Genomic DNA, 16604 nt, shown 5'->3' with positions numbered 1-16604 from the left:
CTGCAGGTTCTGAAACAGGGTTTTTCTCCATTGTTTGGATCCAAAACTACACAATATTTCTGTCAAATTGATAAATCCTCATACCAACAATAATTACCACCCTCTGTTTCACTCTTGGGATTTATTTCTGTGACACTCCCGTTTGCATAACTGCCCATAAAGATTAGAACCACTGACAGGTGACTGAATAACACAGATTAGCTCATGCAGCACCTATAAGGGCGTCAACACGTCTTGTGGATGTTCTGAATCATGTTTTCTTTCAGGGTAAACCTGGAGCAACTAACGTTTTTCCATATTTATTTATAATTCCCAGATTACTTGAAATTTTGAGGTGGTGCAGCTCATTTTAAGACAAACAGCAGTGATGGTGTCCTCAGGTGATAAAAACTAAACTGTTACTCTAAAGAACCTAAACCCCCACTGGTCAATAATTGTTTTGTACTTATTCTTTTATTTATTTATTATCTGCTGTAAAGCACTTTGGTACCGAAATGTATCGTTGTAAAGGGCTGTATAAATAAATTACATTTACAATAAGCTGCACCATGAAGAGAAGAGAGATTTTCAGCTGCTGTGTTTCACACAAGCTGACATGGATTGTTTTGTGAAACCTCCCTCATATACATGTGTTTTCCAGCCTCACTTTGGGTTGCAGTAAATATAACTTGCATTGTGCTTTTCTCCACCACTTACAGGCATGCCTGAGCAAAATTAAAGGTGACATATTCTGCCCTTTTAAACAGGCTGATATCATTTTCAAAGTCCTCGTTGAAATATATGGGACAGTCTTGTTGGATTAAGCACAGTGGCTCTTGCAGCTAATGAAACATCACTCTGGGGCTGTTTGGAGGGGCAAGAACCATGAGAAACAACAGGTCAGCGAACAGAAAGTGACGTTATCTCACAAAACTGTGGAATTACATCAGTTTGAACCAGAGTCAGACCCTGAACTACACGGACCTCTTGGAGAGGTTCAAGCATCCAGGCTGCAGCAGGATGTTGGTGAAGGGTCAGTTTCTGTCTGTCTGAGGACACGCTGTCATGCTGCTGAGGAGAGTTCAGGTGTGTTTACCTGCGTTACCTCATCAACATCTGGACAGCTGCTGTGTGCTCTATATATAGATACAGATAGTTACTCTGTTGATCCCAGAGGGAAACAGTTTAAGTTAGCAGTTAGCTGTAAGTTAGCAGTTAGCTGTAAGTTTGCAGTTAGCTGTAAGTTAGCAGTTAGCTGTAAGTTAGCAGCAGATGCTAGCAAACAATGCTTTCTCATCAACAGTAATGGACCAAGCCGGAGATGTGCACAGCGTAACTCGCAGTAATGCATGTGAACCGTTAATTACTGCGTTTAAACATTTTGGATATATTAACCTCATTAAACAGTTGTACCTGGAGACCTCCATCTTTATCAGAAACATGCCGATAATGTAACGTTAGCACAGCGAGAGTGAGGAGAGGACCGGTGTTGTGTTGGAAACACACCTTAAACACAGCTGCAGGTTGTCTGAGTTACAGAACGGAACCGTTCAGCTAGAAAGCTTCAGCTAACAAAGTAATGTGGGAACAATAATGTTCATCTTTCAGAAAGGAGCAGCAGTAACTCCTTAGAAGTTGGTGTACGTCATCTTCATTAGCTAAGCTGTTAGCATTAGCTTCAGCTAACAAAGTAATGTGGGAACAATAATGTTCATCTTTCAGGAAGGAGCAGCAGTAACTCCTTAGAAGTTGGTGTACGTCATCTTCATTAGCTAAGCTGTTAGCGTTAGCTGCTGCTAAAGGAGGAAATAAATCAGTAAATAAACCATGAGGAGTTATTTCATTAGCTAAGCTGTTAGCGTTAGCTGCTGCTAAAGGAAGAAATAAATCAGTAAATAAACCATGAGGAGTTATTTCATTAGCTAAGCTGTTAGCATTAGCTGCTGCTAAAGGAGGAAATAAATCAATAAATAAACCATGAGGAGTTATTTCTCAGATTCTTCCATTTCCCTGCTCTGAAGTTCAGCCTCTGAGAGTTGGAACTGATCCTCTTTGTGGCTCAGTTCCTTCAGTCCAGCGCTGAACTGGACCAAGTTGTTAAAACAGTGGGATGAAAAGTGTTTGCTGCACATTCACAGTCTTTAGCTAACTCTGCTGGAACATTAGCCTCAGATATAGTTTATCCACTGGGCTTTTATATCCTCTGAGGCTGCTGCTGGATGGAAGATGCATGCTCCTCAGTGCAGCTGACAGCAGAACATTTCCACCAGGAGCTGGCTTCATCCGCCCAGCAGGGTGGATGTGAGGGGGCGGGGCTTATAAGAGGAGGCGGGGCCAACTTAAGGCGTGACGTGCTTTAGAAATGAAAATCAGAACGGCTCGTTAAATGTATTTTTTCAAAATACAAATCAGGTTCTAAAGATACTTCCAAAGCTGCTCTACTTGATGATACATCAGTGATAATAATGGGAAGGATTCCATTAATCTTCTCTCTGATAGAAACAATTTTATTGGTAAAGAATCTCATGAAATCATCACTGCTGAGAGTTAAAGGAATACATGGCTCAACAGAGCTCGGACTCTTTCTCAGCCTGGCTACAGCGCTGAAGAGAAACCTGGGATTATTCTTATTCTCTTCTATCAATAATGAATAATAAGCAGTTCTAGCTTTACAAAGTGCTTTCTTATACGTTATTAAACTATCTTTCCAGACTTATTGAGACTCTTCTAAATTAGAGGAACGCCACTGTCTCTCCAGCTTTCTTGCAGTCTGCTTTAAAGCAGCTGTGAATTATACCAAGGAGCCAACCTCTTCTGACTGATTACCTTCCTTTTCAGAGGGGCAACATTGTCCAGTGTTGTACGCATTGAAGCTGTAGTGCTGTCAACAAGAGAGTCAAGTTCTACTGGAGTAAAATTTAGGTAGCCGTCCTCTGTCATATCTGCACATGGCAGTGAAGAAAAGGATGATGAAATCAACTCTTTAAATCTGGTTACAGCATTCTCTGATAGACACCTTCTATATGTAGAATTCTTCTCAGAAACCGTGTAGTCAAGTAATGTAAATTCAAAAGTTATTAAAAAATGGTCATACAAGACAGGGTTATGAGGGAACACTGTTAACTGTTCACTCTCAATGCCATAAGTCAAAGGTCAAGGGTGTGATTAAGGCAGTGAGTAGGTCTGTGAACACTTTGAGAAAATCCAATAGAGTCTAATATAGAATTAAAGTTAATATTTAGGCCGTCATTTTCAACATCTACATGAATATTAAAGTCACCCACTACAATGACTTTATCTGTACTCAGCACTAACTGGGATAAAAGCTCTGAGAATTCAGAGAGAAACTCAGAATAAAGGCCAGGTGGACGATACACAACAACAAACACAAGAGGTTTTTGTGATTTCCACTTTGGGAAAAACTGAGAATCAGAGTTTGAAAAGAGCTAAAACTAATCTTGGGTCTTGGACTGATTAATAACCCTGATCTGAAGCAACGTTTTCTCATGAAAGGGTTCGTATGGAAACGTACGAAAAGTTATGCACTGATTTTCGTGCATTATCCTACGAACATCCAATGACACGAGCGACCAGTTCCCTGCAGTGAAAAATGGCTTCCATTCATTTCAGCTATTTTATAAAACACGCCCCTTTCTGTCAGCGAAACAGAGTGGCAGGAATCATGTCTAAATTAGCATATTTTTATGTTTTCTTAAACGTACATGTTAGGGTTATACTTTTTCAGTTGAAGAATGTGCAGATATATGTTTTTTAAACCCTAATTTCGCAACCATGACCCTAACCCGGAAGCACGACATAAAAACTACAATTTGTACTAAACTGCCGTAAAAACACATTCGAACTACAAACCATATGTTTTGTAGTTTGAATGTGTTTCCTCTAATATGTGAAATTGTGGCCAGAAAACTTTCAGACTTATTGTAGGTTTTGGGGTTGTGAAGCACATCTGTTTGGTCAGATTTGATCTTGCTTATAGTTAAAGGGGGGAAATCACGTATTTTTCTGGGTTTTGACCCTACTTAGTGGCGCCCCCTACAGGTGTCCTACAGATGATGGTAGTATAGGTCAAGAGCTCCAAAACTGTTTACAACTGGTCTGTAGCCCATTTTGTTGCTGCTCTGTAAGCCTTCAAAAGTGTCTCAGGTTCAAGGTTCAAAGGTCACCTCTGAGGAGCAGGAGCTGCCCACAGTTTCCATTCTGACATATGTTACTCCCTCAGTCAACACCTTTCCAATGATGTCTTCGCTTTTGTTTAAGTTTAATTCTCAGACCTTTATTGAAGGGTAACCCCGGTATTTTTAAACCTTATTTCTGGCATGAAATACATTCATCTCCTCACCGAGAACAGTTTGGTGAAAGTCGGCGTCCTTCAGAAGATATTTAGATAACTGGAGATCCATATAACGGAGTGAACGGGGCTTAGAGGATGCAGCCTCTAAATAAGGCATTATCTGTCTTTATTTCACCAATACTTTAAGAAGAATGAATGAATGAACGTGTGTTATAGCTCTGTTAGCTCATAGCTGCTGTTAGCTCATAGCTCTGTTAGCTTATAGCTCTGTTAGCTCATAGCTGCTGTTGTGGCTACTTGCAGCTATAGGAGAGCTAACGGAGGGATTTCTACACAGGCACTCTACTGGGACCACTTCATCCACACGCCCCCCTGCAGCACAGTTTATTCACTCCGTGCTCTGTGACAGTCGGCTAACTTCACACAGAGTTTGCTGCTGATAGTTTTGTGCAACATGGCAGGATATTTATCAGATTTTGACAACGTGAACGACGACTTTGAGTAAGATGGACGTTCTTACCGGAGTGAATGAGCTGTGCTGCAGGGGGGCGTGTGGATGAAGTGGTCCCAGTAGAGTGCCTGTGTAGAAATCCCTCCGTTAGTTCTCTCTGAGACATTCGTAGGATTATGCACGGAAATCTGTGCACAACTTTTCGTACGTTTTCATACAAACTGTGGGTGAGAGCAGCCTGTCTGAAGATAGCTGCCACTCCTCCTCCTCTTCCTGTGGTTCGAGGAATGTGAACATTTAAATAGCCAGAGGGAGTTGACTCTTTAATTTTCAGTGTTCTGTGTGGAGAACATAGATAAAAATGTCTTTAATACTCACTGCTAACTAAACAATGAGCTCATGCTGATGTGCACTGACACATCTGGGTGTTACTCCAACATCTGCAGCCCTCATGAAGACGCTGTGAGGGCTGAGGAACCTTTTCTATCCTGGAGCGCTGCCCAGAAGCAGAAGCCTGGGTGCAGTGGGAGGAGATGTTTAGTTGTGTGGTTTACAGTGAGTGGGCTGCTTGTGTGAAGAAGACAGCTGCCATGGAAACCACCCAAATACCTGTTCCCCTGTCAGACCCCCGACCTTCTCCACTCTGACTGCTGGAAGTCGATTATCACTGTTTATTTTTCATTCTATCAGAAAATATCCAACAAGTCAAATGTCCATGATGTCCCATTTTTAATGAAAGTGGATCTACATCAGAATCGAACTGGGTCACGGAACAACTCCACTAAGGTAATGGAATTGTTGCTCTGTATGTTGGGCTTTAGCTGTGTAACTGTGTTTTATGTGGCCTGTGGAGTCCTCAGATGGATTATCAAATCAATATATAGCACTGGACACCTTTCAGGGTCCTGAAGATTTTCCTTTTTATCGTATATAATCTGATGTCTTTATCTTAGTTTGGTTTGTTGTGTATTTTTGTATTTAGTTGGAATCCCATCCTCTGATTGGATAATTGGATAATTGATTTTGGGCCCATGTACCTTTTATTTTTTAACAGACTTTGTTAAAATTATTTGGATTTACAAACATAATGTATAAACGACACAACCGTAATGTCACAACATACATACATAGGTTCTCCTCTGCTGCGCCTGTAACCTGGAACAGGCTCCAACAGAAGCTGAAGATGCCCAGTTTTACTTCACTAGAGGACTTCAAATGACTTGTAGGAAGGCTGGTGAGACAGTCAGTGGGGGGTCTGCACATGTTCTGTACTTAACTAGTTCCTTTTTCTTTAATTATATTATTTTTTTATTATTATTAATTATATGTTCCTGTTTTTGTCTCTTGTACGTTCAGTTAATCTGTAACTTTGTGTTTTGCTGCTGCCTAAAACAGGTTTCTCTTGTAAATGAGACCCTGGGTCTCAGTGAGATTTTACCTGTATAAATAAAGGTTAATAAAAAAATAATGTGTAAGAAACAGGCCTGATACTGCGTCTCAGTATCAGAGCAGCATAACGCTCACATCAGGTGGAAGAAGAAAAAGAGAAATAAAGTTGAAATAAATGTTAAATAAAGGTTACGTTGATTCTGACATTTAAATCACATTTATAAGCAAGACAAGAAGAAAATAAATAGATTTTAAAAAAGAGTGTATTGGGGCCTCAGTGGTAAAACGACACGTGTTTATCATGTTCATTTGGTGCATCGGCTCATCGGTGCACGTCCTCAGAAATAAAGCAGAGTTAGCCTACAACATGTTGGCGACCGGTCGGGGGTGTTTAAGCTTACTTTTAATCTTTTGATTAATTACTGTTGTGATGTTAAGATCAACAAACTGCGAACCTCTTCACTGTGGATCAGGGAGCTTCTGTTTACAGGAAGTAAACAGAAGCAGCTTCTGGTCTGAGTGATCTGTTGCGCCCCCTTTTGGGATCCAGCGGTAAGAAGCATCCTGAACAGGAAGTATGTGAACGAGAGGTGGAACAGCAACTGTATTTACAGCCTTAGTAGTGTTCAGCAGGTTTCTCTATGAAGTTAAATAGTTTGAGAGCATTCTTAATTTGTTAAAGACTCAGTGAAGTTTGGTGAAGTTTTTAGAAATCTGTTCTAAGAAGGTCAGTGAATGAATGTTTGGCCAAATCATGCATATCATTCTTCAAAGTCATGCCGTGAGGAACATCTCCTTTGGTCAACATAGAATAAACTGGTAAATATGGGATATAGCCAGTAATGTAGATCTTCCCAGAAGGCAAATTTGCATTTGTAAAATACGTGTTCTGTTGTTTCTATTTGTTCAGTGTGCAGCTGTGATGGTCAAAGCCGAATCGAAGCCTCAAATATCCCCCCGAAGAATTTCTAAATGGATTTATTTTGCTTTCGGAGGAATATATCATCTAAAAAATATCTGGCTCTTAGTTGATCAGCATTAGGTTTTAAATGAGGTGTTTTAAAACTAGATTTAGCCTCGTTGAAAAGGGGTGTAAAGCATTTGTGAATCTGTGCTCGATAGCAAGGTACAACTCAAGGATATCACAGGCTGTGGCATTGCCTTAATCATTTGGGGATACTGTTCATCAATATTAACTCTGGATAATAAAAAAAAAACCTCATTAGACTGTAGAGCACCGTGATCATCGAGTAAATGCACAACAGACCAAAATCCTTTGTCAAGGCACTCTTTGAAGAGATTTATTCCTTAAATCTACATATCTACTGTTCCACAATGGGATGAGACTGAAGTTATGGCAAAAAAACATTTTACAGTGTAATTATACTTGTTGGTGAAATGCTAATAATGACAGAAAGCTTATTAAGTTGAAAGTTTCCTTTAAGAAGTCGTTTGATGCCCCTGATTTTATGAAAAGCTGGTTTGGTAATTGTTTTTCATTTTTAAACACGAGCTTAACCAGTTTATTTTAATTATATCGTTTATAGATTCAGTATCAGAGGCTTTAAAACCCGATGGAGGGCAGATTCATTACTAATGAAAGTCTTTTCCTGCGCACCTGGCACATATTCAGGAGTGTGGAGCTCAAACATTTACCGTAATATACGTCAGACTTTGTTTTGTTTCACATCCTCTTCTGTTTTTAACGTTTAAAAAACCTTTAAGCGTCATTACTACCATTTAATTCGTACTTTTGTTTTCTGATATGTAGTTTTTTCCCTTTACGTTGCGTTGGCTGTGACGGAAGACGTCACGTTAACGTCAGAGGTCAGAGTTCGTCGTTGACGTCGGAGAGCTCGTGGTGGTTGGAAGGTTCGCGGGAAACGTCCCAAAACAAATCGGCACCAATGGGCAGGCGGGCGGCTTCGGTTAGAACCTGAAGTTGATCGGAACACACGGCTCGGTTGTTGAGCAGCGTTTTTTTGTGCTGGTACTAATATAACGCACGCTCAGCTGAGCGCGCACGCAAGCTGCTGCGTCAGTGTTACTGGGAACCAGACGGTTAGCTTAGCACGGAGGAGCGGCGGCGGCCACCTGTTGTCCGTGTCCGGCGGTAGAAGCTTCGGAGCGAGTCGGAACAAATGGCGGAGAGGCCCGAGGACCTGAACCTGCCCAACGCGGTCATCACCCGCATCATCAAGGAGGCGGTGAGTGCGCAGCACCTGTTAAACACCGGGGTCATGTCGGTTAGAACCGGGCAGCCGCAACCATACAACAGAACTCTGAACAAAAACTACATTTACCGACCGGGTCAATAAATCAGTTTCTGTTTTTTTTATTCACCGAAATTAATCTGAAGAAATCCCGCGGTTCCATTAACGGTTTAAATCCGGATTCAGGAGCTGTAAACGGGATAAGGAAACGGTTTACAGGACTAAAAACAGGTTTTCTGCTTCCAGCTACATTTCTTCTCACCAGAACCAGACAGTTGATCCAGATAAATTCAGAGCATCTCTGAGAATAAAAAGATTCTAACAGAATAAACCAGCGGGGCCCTGCTGTCTCTTCCACTTTGTGTTTAAATGACTCCTGAAACCTGTCAGAGGCAGCAGAACCAGAACCTCCCACAGAGGAGGTCAGAGGCAGCAGCAGAACCAGAACCTCCCACAGAGGAGGTCAGAGGCAGCAGCAGAACCAGAACCTCCCACAGAGGAGGTCAGAGGCAGCAGAACCAGAACCTCCCACAGAGGAGGTCAGAGGCAGCAGCAGAACCAGAACCTCCCACAGAGGAGGTCAGAGGCAGCAGCAGAACCAGAACCTCCCACAGAGGAGGTCAGAGGCAGCAGCAGAACCAGAACCTCCCACAGAGGAGGTCAGAGGCAGCAGAACCAGAACCTCCCACAGAGGAGGTCCGAGGCAGCAGCAGCTTTTCTCTCTCAGCCTCAGTCAGTACCTGGGTTCTGCTGCTGCAGGTAAACTGGGTCCAGGACACTGGTTCTGTGAGCTGAACCGGTCCAGCTGTAGTTCAGTCAGTGTAAAGTGAGTGAATGTCCTGAAATAAACTGCCAAAGCACCTGTTGAACAACCAGAAATCTGTCTTTTTGTTCCGGTTTGATGACAAAAACCAGCTTTAAGTTCTTATTAAAACTTAAATAAACCCGTCAGTTGTGCTTATTATTGGAAATCGATCCATATTAGTATCAGTTAGAGTTAAAAGAGAACTTTAAATCACTAATTAGATCAGCTGATTGATCATAAGGGACGTTATTGGTTGCAGCCTTGATAAATAAAGTGGAAAAGTCATGAAAACATTAAAGGTTTCATAAGAAAAAGTGTGTTTGAGCCTTGAAACGCCTCCTCTGCTTGTTTCCAACAGCTTCCAGACGGCGTGAACGTGTCCAAAGAGGCCCGCCGAGCCATCTCTCAGGCAGCCAGCGTCTTCGTGCTGTACGCCACGTCCTGGTGAGAGTCGCCGCCCCGGACCCTGGATCCGGCTCGCTCCGAGCCACAAAATAAAATGTCTGCTCCTTTTCTTTCAGCGCCAATAATTTCGCCATGAAGGCCAAGCGGAAAACGCTGAACGCGGGAGACGTGCTGGCGGCGATGGAGGAGATGGAGTTCGAGCGTTTCCTGGAGCCTCTCCGAGAGGCGCTGGACGGTGAGATGCTGCAGCTTTCACTCGTTTCTTATCTCTTTGGAACAAACCAAGGGATTTAAACCAAGTCCCCACACAGAAAACATGGCAGAAATGTGCAGTCCTGACAGAAAAATAACGTTATAATAACCTCTTATTGGGCTGAGAAATCTGAATTATGGAAGCAGGCATCAGTTGATTTAGTTTAATCCCATCAGGCCTCGTTTCCAGTCCACAGATCCTCTGGAATAATCCACAGGATCCAGAATCCGTCTTATTCAGAGCCTTAAAAACCTGAGAATGATTTCCCATGATACTCGGGAATTTAATGTAATTTATTTCTACAGCCCTTTACAACAATCTGTTTCGGTTTACAGCAGATGATAAATAAAGAAAAGAATAAGTACAAAACAATAAAAGAACAGTAAACGCAATAAAATACAGCAAAATAGAATAAGATGATATAAAAGTGTCAGCATACTACTGGGTATTAAAAGCCATCTGAAATAAATATGTTTTTAGCTTAGATTTAAAGAGGTCAGAGGTCAGAAATAAGACGCATCTCGGGGGAGGAGCTTATTCCGAGCCGGTTCAGACCATGAAGAGCTTTTCTCTCAGCGCTGAACCGGGCTTTTGGGAATTATTTCGGCGCCTTCTCTGACCAGCTTCATTACATTTAGAAAAAAAATTAAATTAATTAAATTTAAATTAATTAAAATCAGTTCTATAAAGGACAGGAAGCCAATGAAGGGAGTTAAGAACAGGAGTGATACGTCTGTTAGTGTTGGTTAAAAGACAGGAAGCAGCAGAGTTTTATACCAGCTGAAGGCGACTGAGAGAAGTCTGGGAGACATAAAGTCCATTGCTGTGGTCTAACCTTGAACTTATTAGGGCTTAAAACATTTTAACTTTGGCCAGGAGATGTAAATGTAATTTATTTCTACAGCCCTTTACAACAATCCATTTCGGTACCAAAGTGCTTTACAGCAGATAATAAGTAAAGAAAAGAATAAGTACAAAACAATAAAAGAACAGTAAACGCAATAAAATACAACAAAATTGAATAAGATAATATAAAAGTGTCACCAAACTACTGGGTATTAAAAGCCATCTGAAATAAGTGTTTTTAGCCCTGATTTAAAGAGGCCCAGGTCAGAAATAAGACTCATCTCGGGGGAATAATCCACAGGATCCAGGATCCGTCTTATTGAGAGCCTTAAAAACCTGAGAATGATTTCCCAGCACGAGTTCTCGCTTTACAACTTAAACTTTAAACTCTGACAGAGCATCTTACAGCGGGTGCACGCAGACCCAGAACTCTGAGGTGTGTGAAAGCATCCGTTAGCTTCCGTTAAAGCGTGAAAACTCGTGGCGTCGGCGCCACAAACGGCGGCTCAGAGCGTTCACAGATCCCTGATTTACCGGACCGAGCCGGTTCAGACCATGAAGAGCTTTTCTCTCAGCGCTGAACCGGGCTTTTGGGAATTATTTCGGCGCCTTCTCTGACCAGCTTCATTACGTTTAGAACCAAACGTCAAAGGTTTTGTTAAATAAAGGTTCAGACTCATTTTTTGTTCCATTTTCAGTAAAACTCCTGCATGTTCGCAGGTTTTGAAGGCAGCTGCAGCAGTTTTACTGTTAAAATACTTTCACTTCAGCAGGACTCGGTTAGATAGAAGCTCAGCGGCAGCCACAGAAAACCATAATTTTCTGTGGCTGCAGCTCCTCTTCCACTTCTCTTTGCTACGGTGTCCCACAGGGTTCAGTTCTGGGGCCTTTATTGTCTTTTTTCTCCACCTTTTAATGAAGAGGAAACAGAGTCTGAGCCCCACAGATCTGTGTCTCAGCTCAGGGAAACTCTGGGTCCTCCTGCTTCTTCTGATAAATCTAACATCAGGAACCTTTCAGCTAACTTTCCTCTCAGCTTTCACTTTGGATGCTCAAATATCTGCTTCTCCTGTTTTTATCTCTTCAGAAATATTTGAGTCCCGCTCTGGGCTGGAAACTCTTCTTCCTGCATTTATTCCACCAGCTCTGGATCTTTGGGATTCTCTGTAAAACTCTGCAGGTTGTTCAGAAGCTGCTGCGAGGCTTCTGAGTCCACCTTAAGGTCCTGGTTTGGACCTTAAGGTCCTGGTTTGGACCTTAAGGTCCTGGTTTGGACCTTAAGGTCCTGGTTTGGACCTTAAGGTGGACCTTTTCCATCCATACGTCCCCAGCAGGGCCTTCCTGCAGCATCTGTGGCTTTTCTGGTTGGGTGGACGCGGTGATGCTAGCAGCTAATGGTGTTTTTTCTGCTCCTCAGTGTACAAGAAGGGCCAGAAGGGGAAGAAGGAGGTTATAGAGCAGAAACGCAAAGATAAGGAGAAGAAGGCCGGCTCGGAGAACGATAAGAGCAGGGAGGAGGAGGAGGGAGAGGAGGAGGAGCGCATGGAGGAGGAGCCGGAGGTGGAGAACGAAGCTGAGGAGGAGGAGGAGGTGGAGAACTGAGGAGGTGGAGAACGAAGCTGAGGAGGAGGAGGAGGAGAACTGAGGAGGAGGTGGAGAACGAAGCTGAGGAGGAGGTGGAGAACTGAGGAGGTGGAGAACGAAGCTGAGGAGGAGGAGGTGGAGAACGAAGCTGAGGAGGAGGAGGTGGAGAACGAAGCTGAGGAGGAGGAGGTGGAGAACGAAGCTGAGGAGGAGGAGGTGGAGAAGGAAGCTGAGGAGGAGGAGGAGAACGAGGAGGTGGAGAACGAAGCAGAGGAGGAGGAGAACGAGGAGGTGGAGAACGAAGCAGAGGAGGAGAACGAAGCAGAGGAGGAGGTGGAGAACTGAGGAGGTGGAGAAGGAAGCTGAGGTGGAGGTGGAGAACTGAGGAGCTGGAGAACGAAGCTGAGGAGGAGGAGGTGGAGAAGGAAGCTGAGGTGGAGGTGGAGAACTGAGGAGCTGGAGAACGAAGCTGAGGAGGAGGAGAACTGAGGAGGTCCACTCAGAGTCGGTTCATCCAAACTGAACTCCTCAGACGTGGTCATTTGAATCTTCTCCTGGTCACATGCGACTCTGGACACGAACACTCCTTAAATTTCTCTGAATGTTTCTCCGCAGAGAAGCTTCAGGATGTGGATTAAATTAGAAGAAGAGTTAATTATTCCCCGTTCCACACGTCAGTCGATGTAATGCAGCGGTGGTAACCGTCGGTTACCAGACCAGTGAACGCACCACTTTGCTGTTTTCCTGCTGAGCTTCTCAACCATTTGTACTTTTGTAGACGAGTAAACGACTGAAACTTTGAATAAATCTTTTGTACAAAACCGAGTCGTGTCACATGACCCCTGCTGCTCTGTTTGGTTCTGTTAGAACCGGTTTGTGGTTCTGTTAGAACTCACTTACAGGTTATTTACACATGAAACCAGGGTCTTTAACCACAGCTACAGAGGGCGGCTGGGCTCAGGATGCCTCCCTCTGGAGGTTTTCCAAGCTTGTCTGTCTGGGATGAGCTTGGAAACCCTTCTTACCGCCTTTAGAGTAAATTCTACAATTCAGATGTGATTAAAGTCATTTTCCTACAATTCTTTGAGCAGATCAGAGGTTTCCATCCAGTCATTGTGTAGCTCCAGTGCAGATAAGTGGGTCAGAACCTGGCAGCCGTGCACCTCCACATGTTCAGAGGAGCTGCCATGCTTCGGGCTCCACTCTAATACCGATTCATTTAAATAAATCCACCTCAGAGCCGTCAGTTTCCGACCCAACTTCAGGTGGAAAACTAACAGTTACGCACTTCACAGAAAGCTGAACTTCTCTCAAATCTCTTCAGATCAAATCATGTTATTCTCCCAACTTTGTTAAAGGAACCAACAGAAAATCTTTTATAAAACACCACAACAGGCTGCTGTATTTTTCCAACACTTTATTTCAAAGCTTCACTCAGTCGGACACTCGACTTTTCCGCTGTTGATGTCATCGATGACATCATGAGGGTTACGGCCATCGATGGTGCACCCGACAGACTGAGCGGTTCCCAGGATCTCTTTGATGGTTCCTGTTGGACAAACATTCAGTTTCCGTCAGATTAAAGGAACCCGGCTGCAGTTCCAGAGTAAACAGGATCTACTTTGTTCCGGTCTTTTCGGCACAGAGGTGCCCATTGGTGTGGGCAGCCCTGTTTCCTAAAGCCGGGTCACTCTGAGCCTCCACTGGAACATACGCAGCCACAGGGACAGGTACAGTGGCGGGAGGCTGGGGGGGGGGGGGGGGGGGGGTGTCCACATGACTTACCGGAGAGCTCCCGGGCCAGGGAGCGGTGCCTCATGACGCGAGCGACGCCAACGATCTCGTCAAAGGTCACGCTGCCGCTGTGCTTAACTGAGGAAACAGAACAGGTGAGACGATGCACAGCTGGAGCTGAGAGGTCCAGATGTTCAGAGCCACTTACTGTTCTTGACCTTCTTCCTGTCACGAGGAGGCTCCTTCAGAGCTTTGATGATCAGGGCGGACGCAGAGGGAACCACCTCGATCTGTCCAGACAAAACGCCAGCGGTTAAAAACCAGCAGGGAAACGTTTCCTCCGAGTTTCATGAAGCAGACGCTGGTTCCTGAGAACCCGACACCTGCAGCAGCTCAAATCTGAGCAGCGTTCTGTTCCCTGTAATCTGGATTTAATTAATAAATAAAGAGTTGTTCTTCTCCAGCTCTTCATCATTAATTAAACATGTTTTTAGCCTCTCAGGCTGTTCAATCAGGGCCGGACTGAGCTGCAGAATCAGCATCTTTAAAGCTAAACTCAGGTTTCTCCTCAGCTCAGTGACACCATTTAAATGCTAAAGCTACCCCCCAGAATAAATACTTAACCCCCAGGACCAAACCTGCTGGGACATGTTGCTACCCCGCAGGACTGTGCAGTTTTAATGGTTCTCAGATGAAGTTCTGGTACTGATTCTGCAGAGGGTTTACGTACCGCTGCCTGCCTGTTCTGGATGGTCAGCTTCACGGTGATCCTCAGGCCCTTCCAGTCACCGGTTGCCTTGGCGATGTCGTCTCCAACTTTCTTGGGAGACTGAAGACAAAGAACCAGCAGGATGATCAGAACCAGCAGGATGATCAGAACCAAGTCAGACAAACACATTCACATCAGTAAATAAATAAAAAGCAGAACTTTGGGTTGTGTTCCGGTCTTTTCGGCACAGAGGTGTCCATTGGTGTGGGCAACCCTGTTTCCTAAAGCCGGGTCACTCTGAGCCTCCACTGGAACATACGCAGCCACAGGGACAGGTACAGTGGCGGGAGGCTGGTTCTAGTCAAGAGTTCTGACACTCACCAGACCCAGAGGTCCGATCTTTGGGGCCAGAGCTGAAGTGGCTCCAACTTCTCCTCCTGTGCACCTCATGTACACTGAAAGACAAAAAGAGTAGGATTGAAAGCAGCCGATTGGGTCCAGGGCCCGGTCCGTTTCCCCTTAGACCCGACCTTTACCAGGTCGGGTTCTACTCAGACAACCTGGAGGAACAGCAGAGGACGGGTTTATTTTATGGCCTGTTGGTTCAAAGCTTCATCAGAAAATAAAACCTGAAACTGGCGCCGCTGCGATTCTCTGCACACCGACACCTGGGTCGGTCCAGCTGAACTGACCAGGTTCAGGGGAGGTTCTGACCTGCAGAACTCAGTCTGCTGGAGGAGTCTGGGATCAGATCACTGATCAGGTTATAACCGGACAGACAAGCGTAGTTCTAACAGGTTTCAGAAAAAAAAGCGGGTCGCGTTGGAGAACCAAAGTAGGAACAATTAGTAAATTTATTCTGACTTATGGCAGCAGCAAAAATCTATATTTTCTCAAGGAAAATAAACCCATCGACAGGTTTAAGCAAAGTCAGCAGAACTCTCAGAACAGTGGAGAAGAGCTCAGTTCATCCTCCTGAGTTTCAGGCAACCATCTGAACATATCGGACCCATTCACATAAATTAGAACAAAGTGCATCAAATTTAATTCCTCCATTTTCACATCAAAGTGTTTGACAAGCCTTAAAAAAACATGCTGACGTCAGCTACGAAATGAAAATGTCTTTATGTCCAAATAATTTTAACATTTCAGACTGATAAGTTCCACCCTAAAGTAAAATAATAAAGACTTTCAGCATTAATAACAGACTGCAGACAGCTTGAATCAGTATCACCCCCATCAGGGAATAAATTAAGCTAACGTTAGCATTAGCAGCTCGCGGATCTCTCGCACGTGGACTGAAACATAGTCCGCGCCACATCTTAGATCTCAACCCTGCCTCACATCCACATAATATCACATCTTACAACATTAAAAGTCACACAGTCCAAACGATGTTCTTTTCTGTTCGGATTTAGTCCAATCTTTACCGTTTTCTGGGCCCGGCCCGCAGGCCGAAGGGCGCGGAGGCAGCCGGGACACAGCGGCTCCATCTCGGCCATGAACAAGCTTCTGCTTTTAATACCCTCTGAGCTTGAAAACATACCGATTTTTATCTCGTTGGGGTCGAATTTGGGCGGCATGTTGCTGTTGTGGAGGTTGAGCTTAGTTCAGCTTGATTGGTGAGGGTGTCGGATGAACCCGGCTTCGGGACGACCGATCACTGTTGCACCTTCACCGCTAAAAGGGGAAGAAAGAACGACGTGAGGCTGCGGAGTGATTTATATCCCTGTCAAATATCGCGAGAGTTGTTTCTTCTTCTCCTTTTCTATTCCAACAGTGCAGAACAGGATGCGCAAACAATTAAGACATTTACACACTCATCAATTAAATAAAAAAGGTAGAATACAATAAAGAATTCTTCAGTGTCCATTTTAAACCTCAGATACAAAGATGTTGGATAATATTCAGTTTTAATCAATAA

The 16604-nt window shown here is 43.9% G+C and overlaps 2 protein-coding genes and 2 non-coding genes across 8 annotated transcripts; 1 reads left to right on the top strand and 3 right to left on the bottom strand.

The window, feature by feature from the left end:
- Positions 1–7942: 7942 nt before the first annotated feature.
- Positions 7943–13058, top strand: pole3 (polymerase (DNA directed), epsilon 3 (p17 subunit)). 4 transcript variants are annotated; one of them, XM_072379861.1, is made up of 7 exons: positions 7943–8338; positions 9508–9593; positions 9671–9789; positions 12071–12213; positions 12312–12329; positions 12364–12453; positions 12565–13058. In XM_072379861.1, exons 1-7 carry the CDS (start codon positions 8273–8275, stop codon positions 12580–12582), a joined length of 540 nt encoding a protein of 179 aa, XP_072235962.1. In that variant the 5' UTR covers positions 7943–8272; the 3' UTR covers positions 12583–13058. The 4 variants fall into 4 exon arrangements, with proteins under 4 accessions (XP_072235962.1, XP_072235963.1, XP_072235961.1 ...); XM_072379862.1 differs by lacking the exon at positions 12312–12329 and having other exon boundaries at positions 12352–12426; XM_072379860.1 differs by lacking the exon at positions 12312–12329 and having other exon boundaries at positions 12352–12453; positions 12728–13058.
- A 583-nt stretch (positions 13059–13641) lies between these two features.
- On the bottom strand, positions 13642–16391 carry rpl12 (ribosomal protein L12). Of its 2 annotated transcripts, none has more exons than XM_072379864.1 (6): positions 16227–16391; positions 15062–15135; positions 14702–14800; positions 14180–14261; positions 14023–14109; positions 13642–13786 (listed from the first exon to the last, which is right to left on the bottom strand). In XM_072379864.1, the coding sequence occupies exons 1-6, from the start codon at positions 16261–16263 to the stop codon at positions 13668–13670; spliced, it is 498 nt and encodes a 165-aa protein (XP_072235965.1). In that variant the 5' UTR covers positions 16264–16391; the 3' UTR covers positions 13642–13667. The 2 variants fall into 2 exon arrangements, with proteins under 2 accessions (XP_072235965.1, XP_072235966.1); XM_072379865.1 differs by having other exon boundaries at positions 16111–16230.
- On the bottom strand, positions 13858–13980 carry LOC140302667 (small nucleolar RNA SNORA65). The gene has a single exon (XR_011915114.1). It is a non-coding gene; the product is annotated as a small nucleolar RNA SNORA65 (small nucleolar RNA).
- LOC140302668 (small nucleolar RNA SNORA65) lies at positions 14906–15028 on the bottom strand. Its single transcript, XR_011915115.1, has one exon. It is a non-coding gene; the product is annotated as a small nucleolar RNA SNORA65 (small nucleolar RNA).
- Positions 16392–16604: the final 213 nt, after the last annotated feature.

The sequence above is a fragment of the Leuresthes tenuis genome, unplaced genomic scaffold (assembly GCF_036924035.1).
Source record: "Leuresthes tenuis unplaced genomic scaffold, fLeuTen1.0.hap1 SCAF_2, whole genome shotgun sequence".
NCBI classification, from domain to species: domain Eukaryota; kingdom Metazoa; phylum Chordata; class Actinopteri; order Atheriniformes; family Atherinopsidae; genus Leuresthes; species Leuresthes tenuis.
The sequence above is the reverse complement of the archived record's forward strand: the minus strand, read 5'-3'. Positions and strand labels throughout refer to the sequence as shown.

Excerpts from the sequence above, each read along its gene's own strand:
- rpl12 (XM_072379864.1), bottom strand. The coding sequence starts at position 16,263 with ATGCCGCCCAAATTCGACCCCAACGAGATAAAAATCG. Across the intron at positions 14,801-15,061 it reads AGATCGGACCTCTGGGTCTG|TCTCCCAAGAAAGTTGGAGA; the intron begins GTGAGTGTCAGA and ends CTTTGTCTTCAG. Across the intron at positions 14,262-14,701 it reads TCCAGAACAGGCAGGCAGCG|ATCGAGGTGGTTCCCTCTGC; the intron begins GTACGTAAACCC and ends TTGTCTGGACAG.
- pole3 (XM_072379860.1), top strand. The coding sequence starts at position 8,273 with ATGGCGGAGAGGCCCGAGGACCTGAACCTGCCCAACGCGGTCATCACC. Across the intron at positions 9,594-9,670 it reads GTGCTGTACGCCACGTCCTG|CGCCAATAATTTCGCCATGA; the intron begins GTGAGAGTCGCC and ends CTTTTCTTTCAG. Across the intron at positions 9,790-12,070 it reads TCTCCGAGAGGCGCTGGACG|TGTACAAGAAGGGCCAGAAG; the intron begins GTGAGATGCTGC and ends TCTGCTCCTCAG.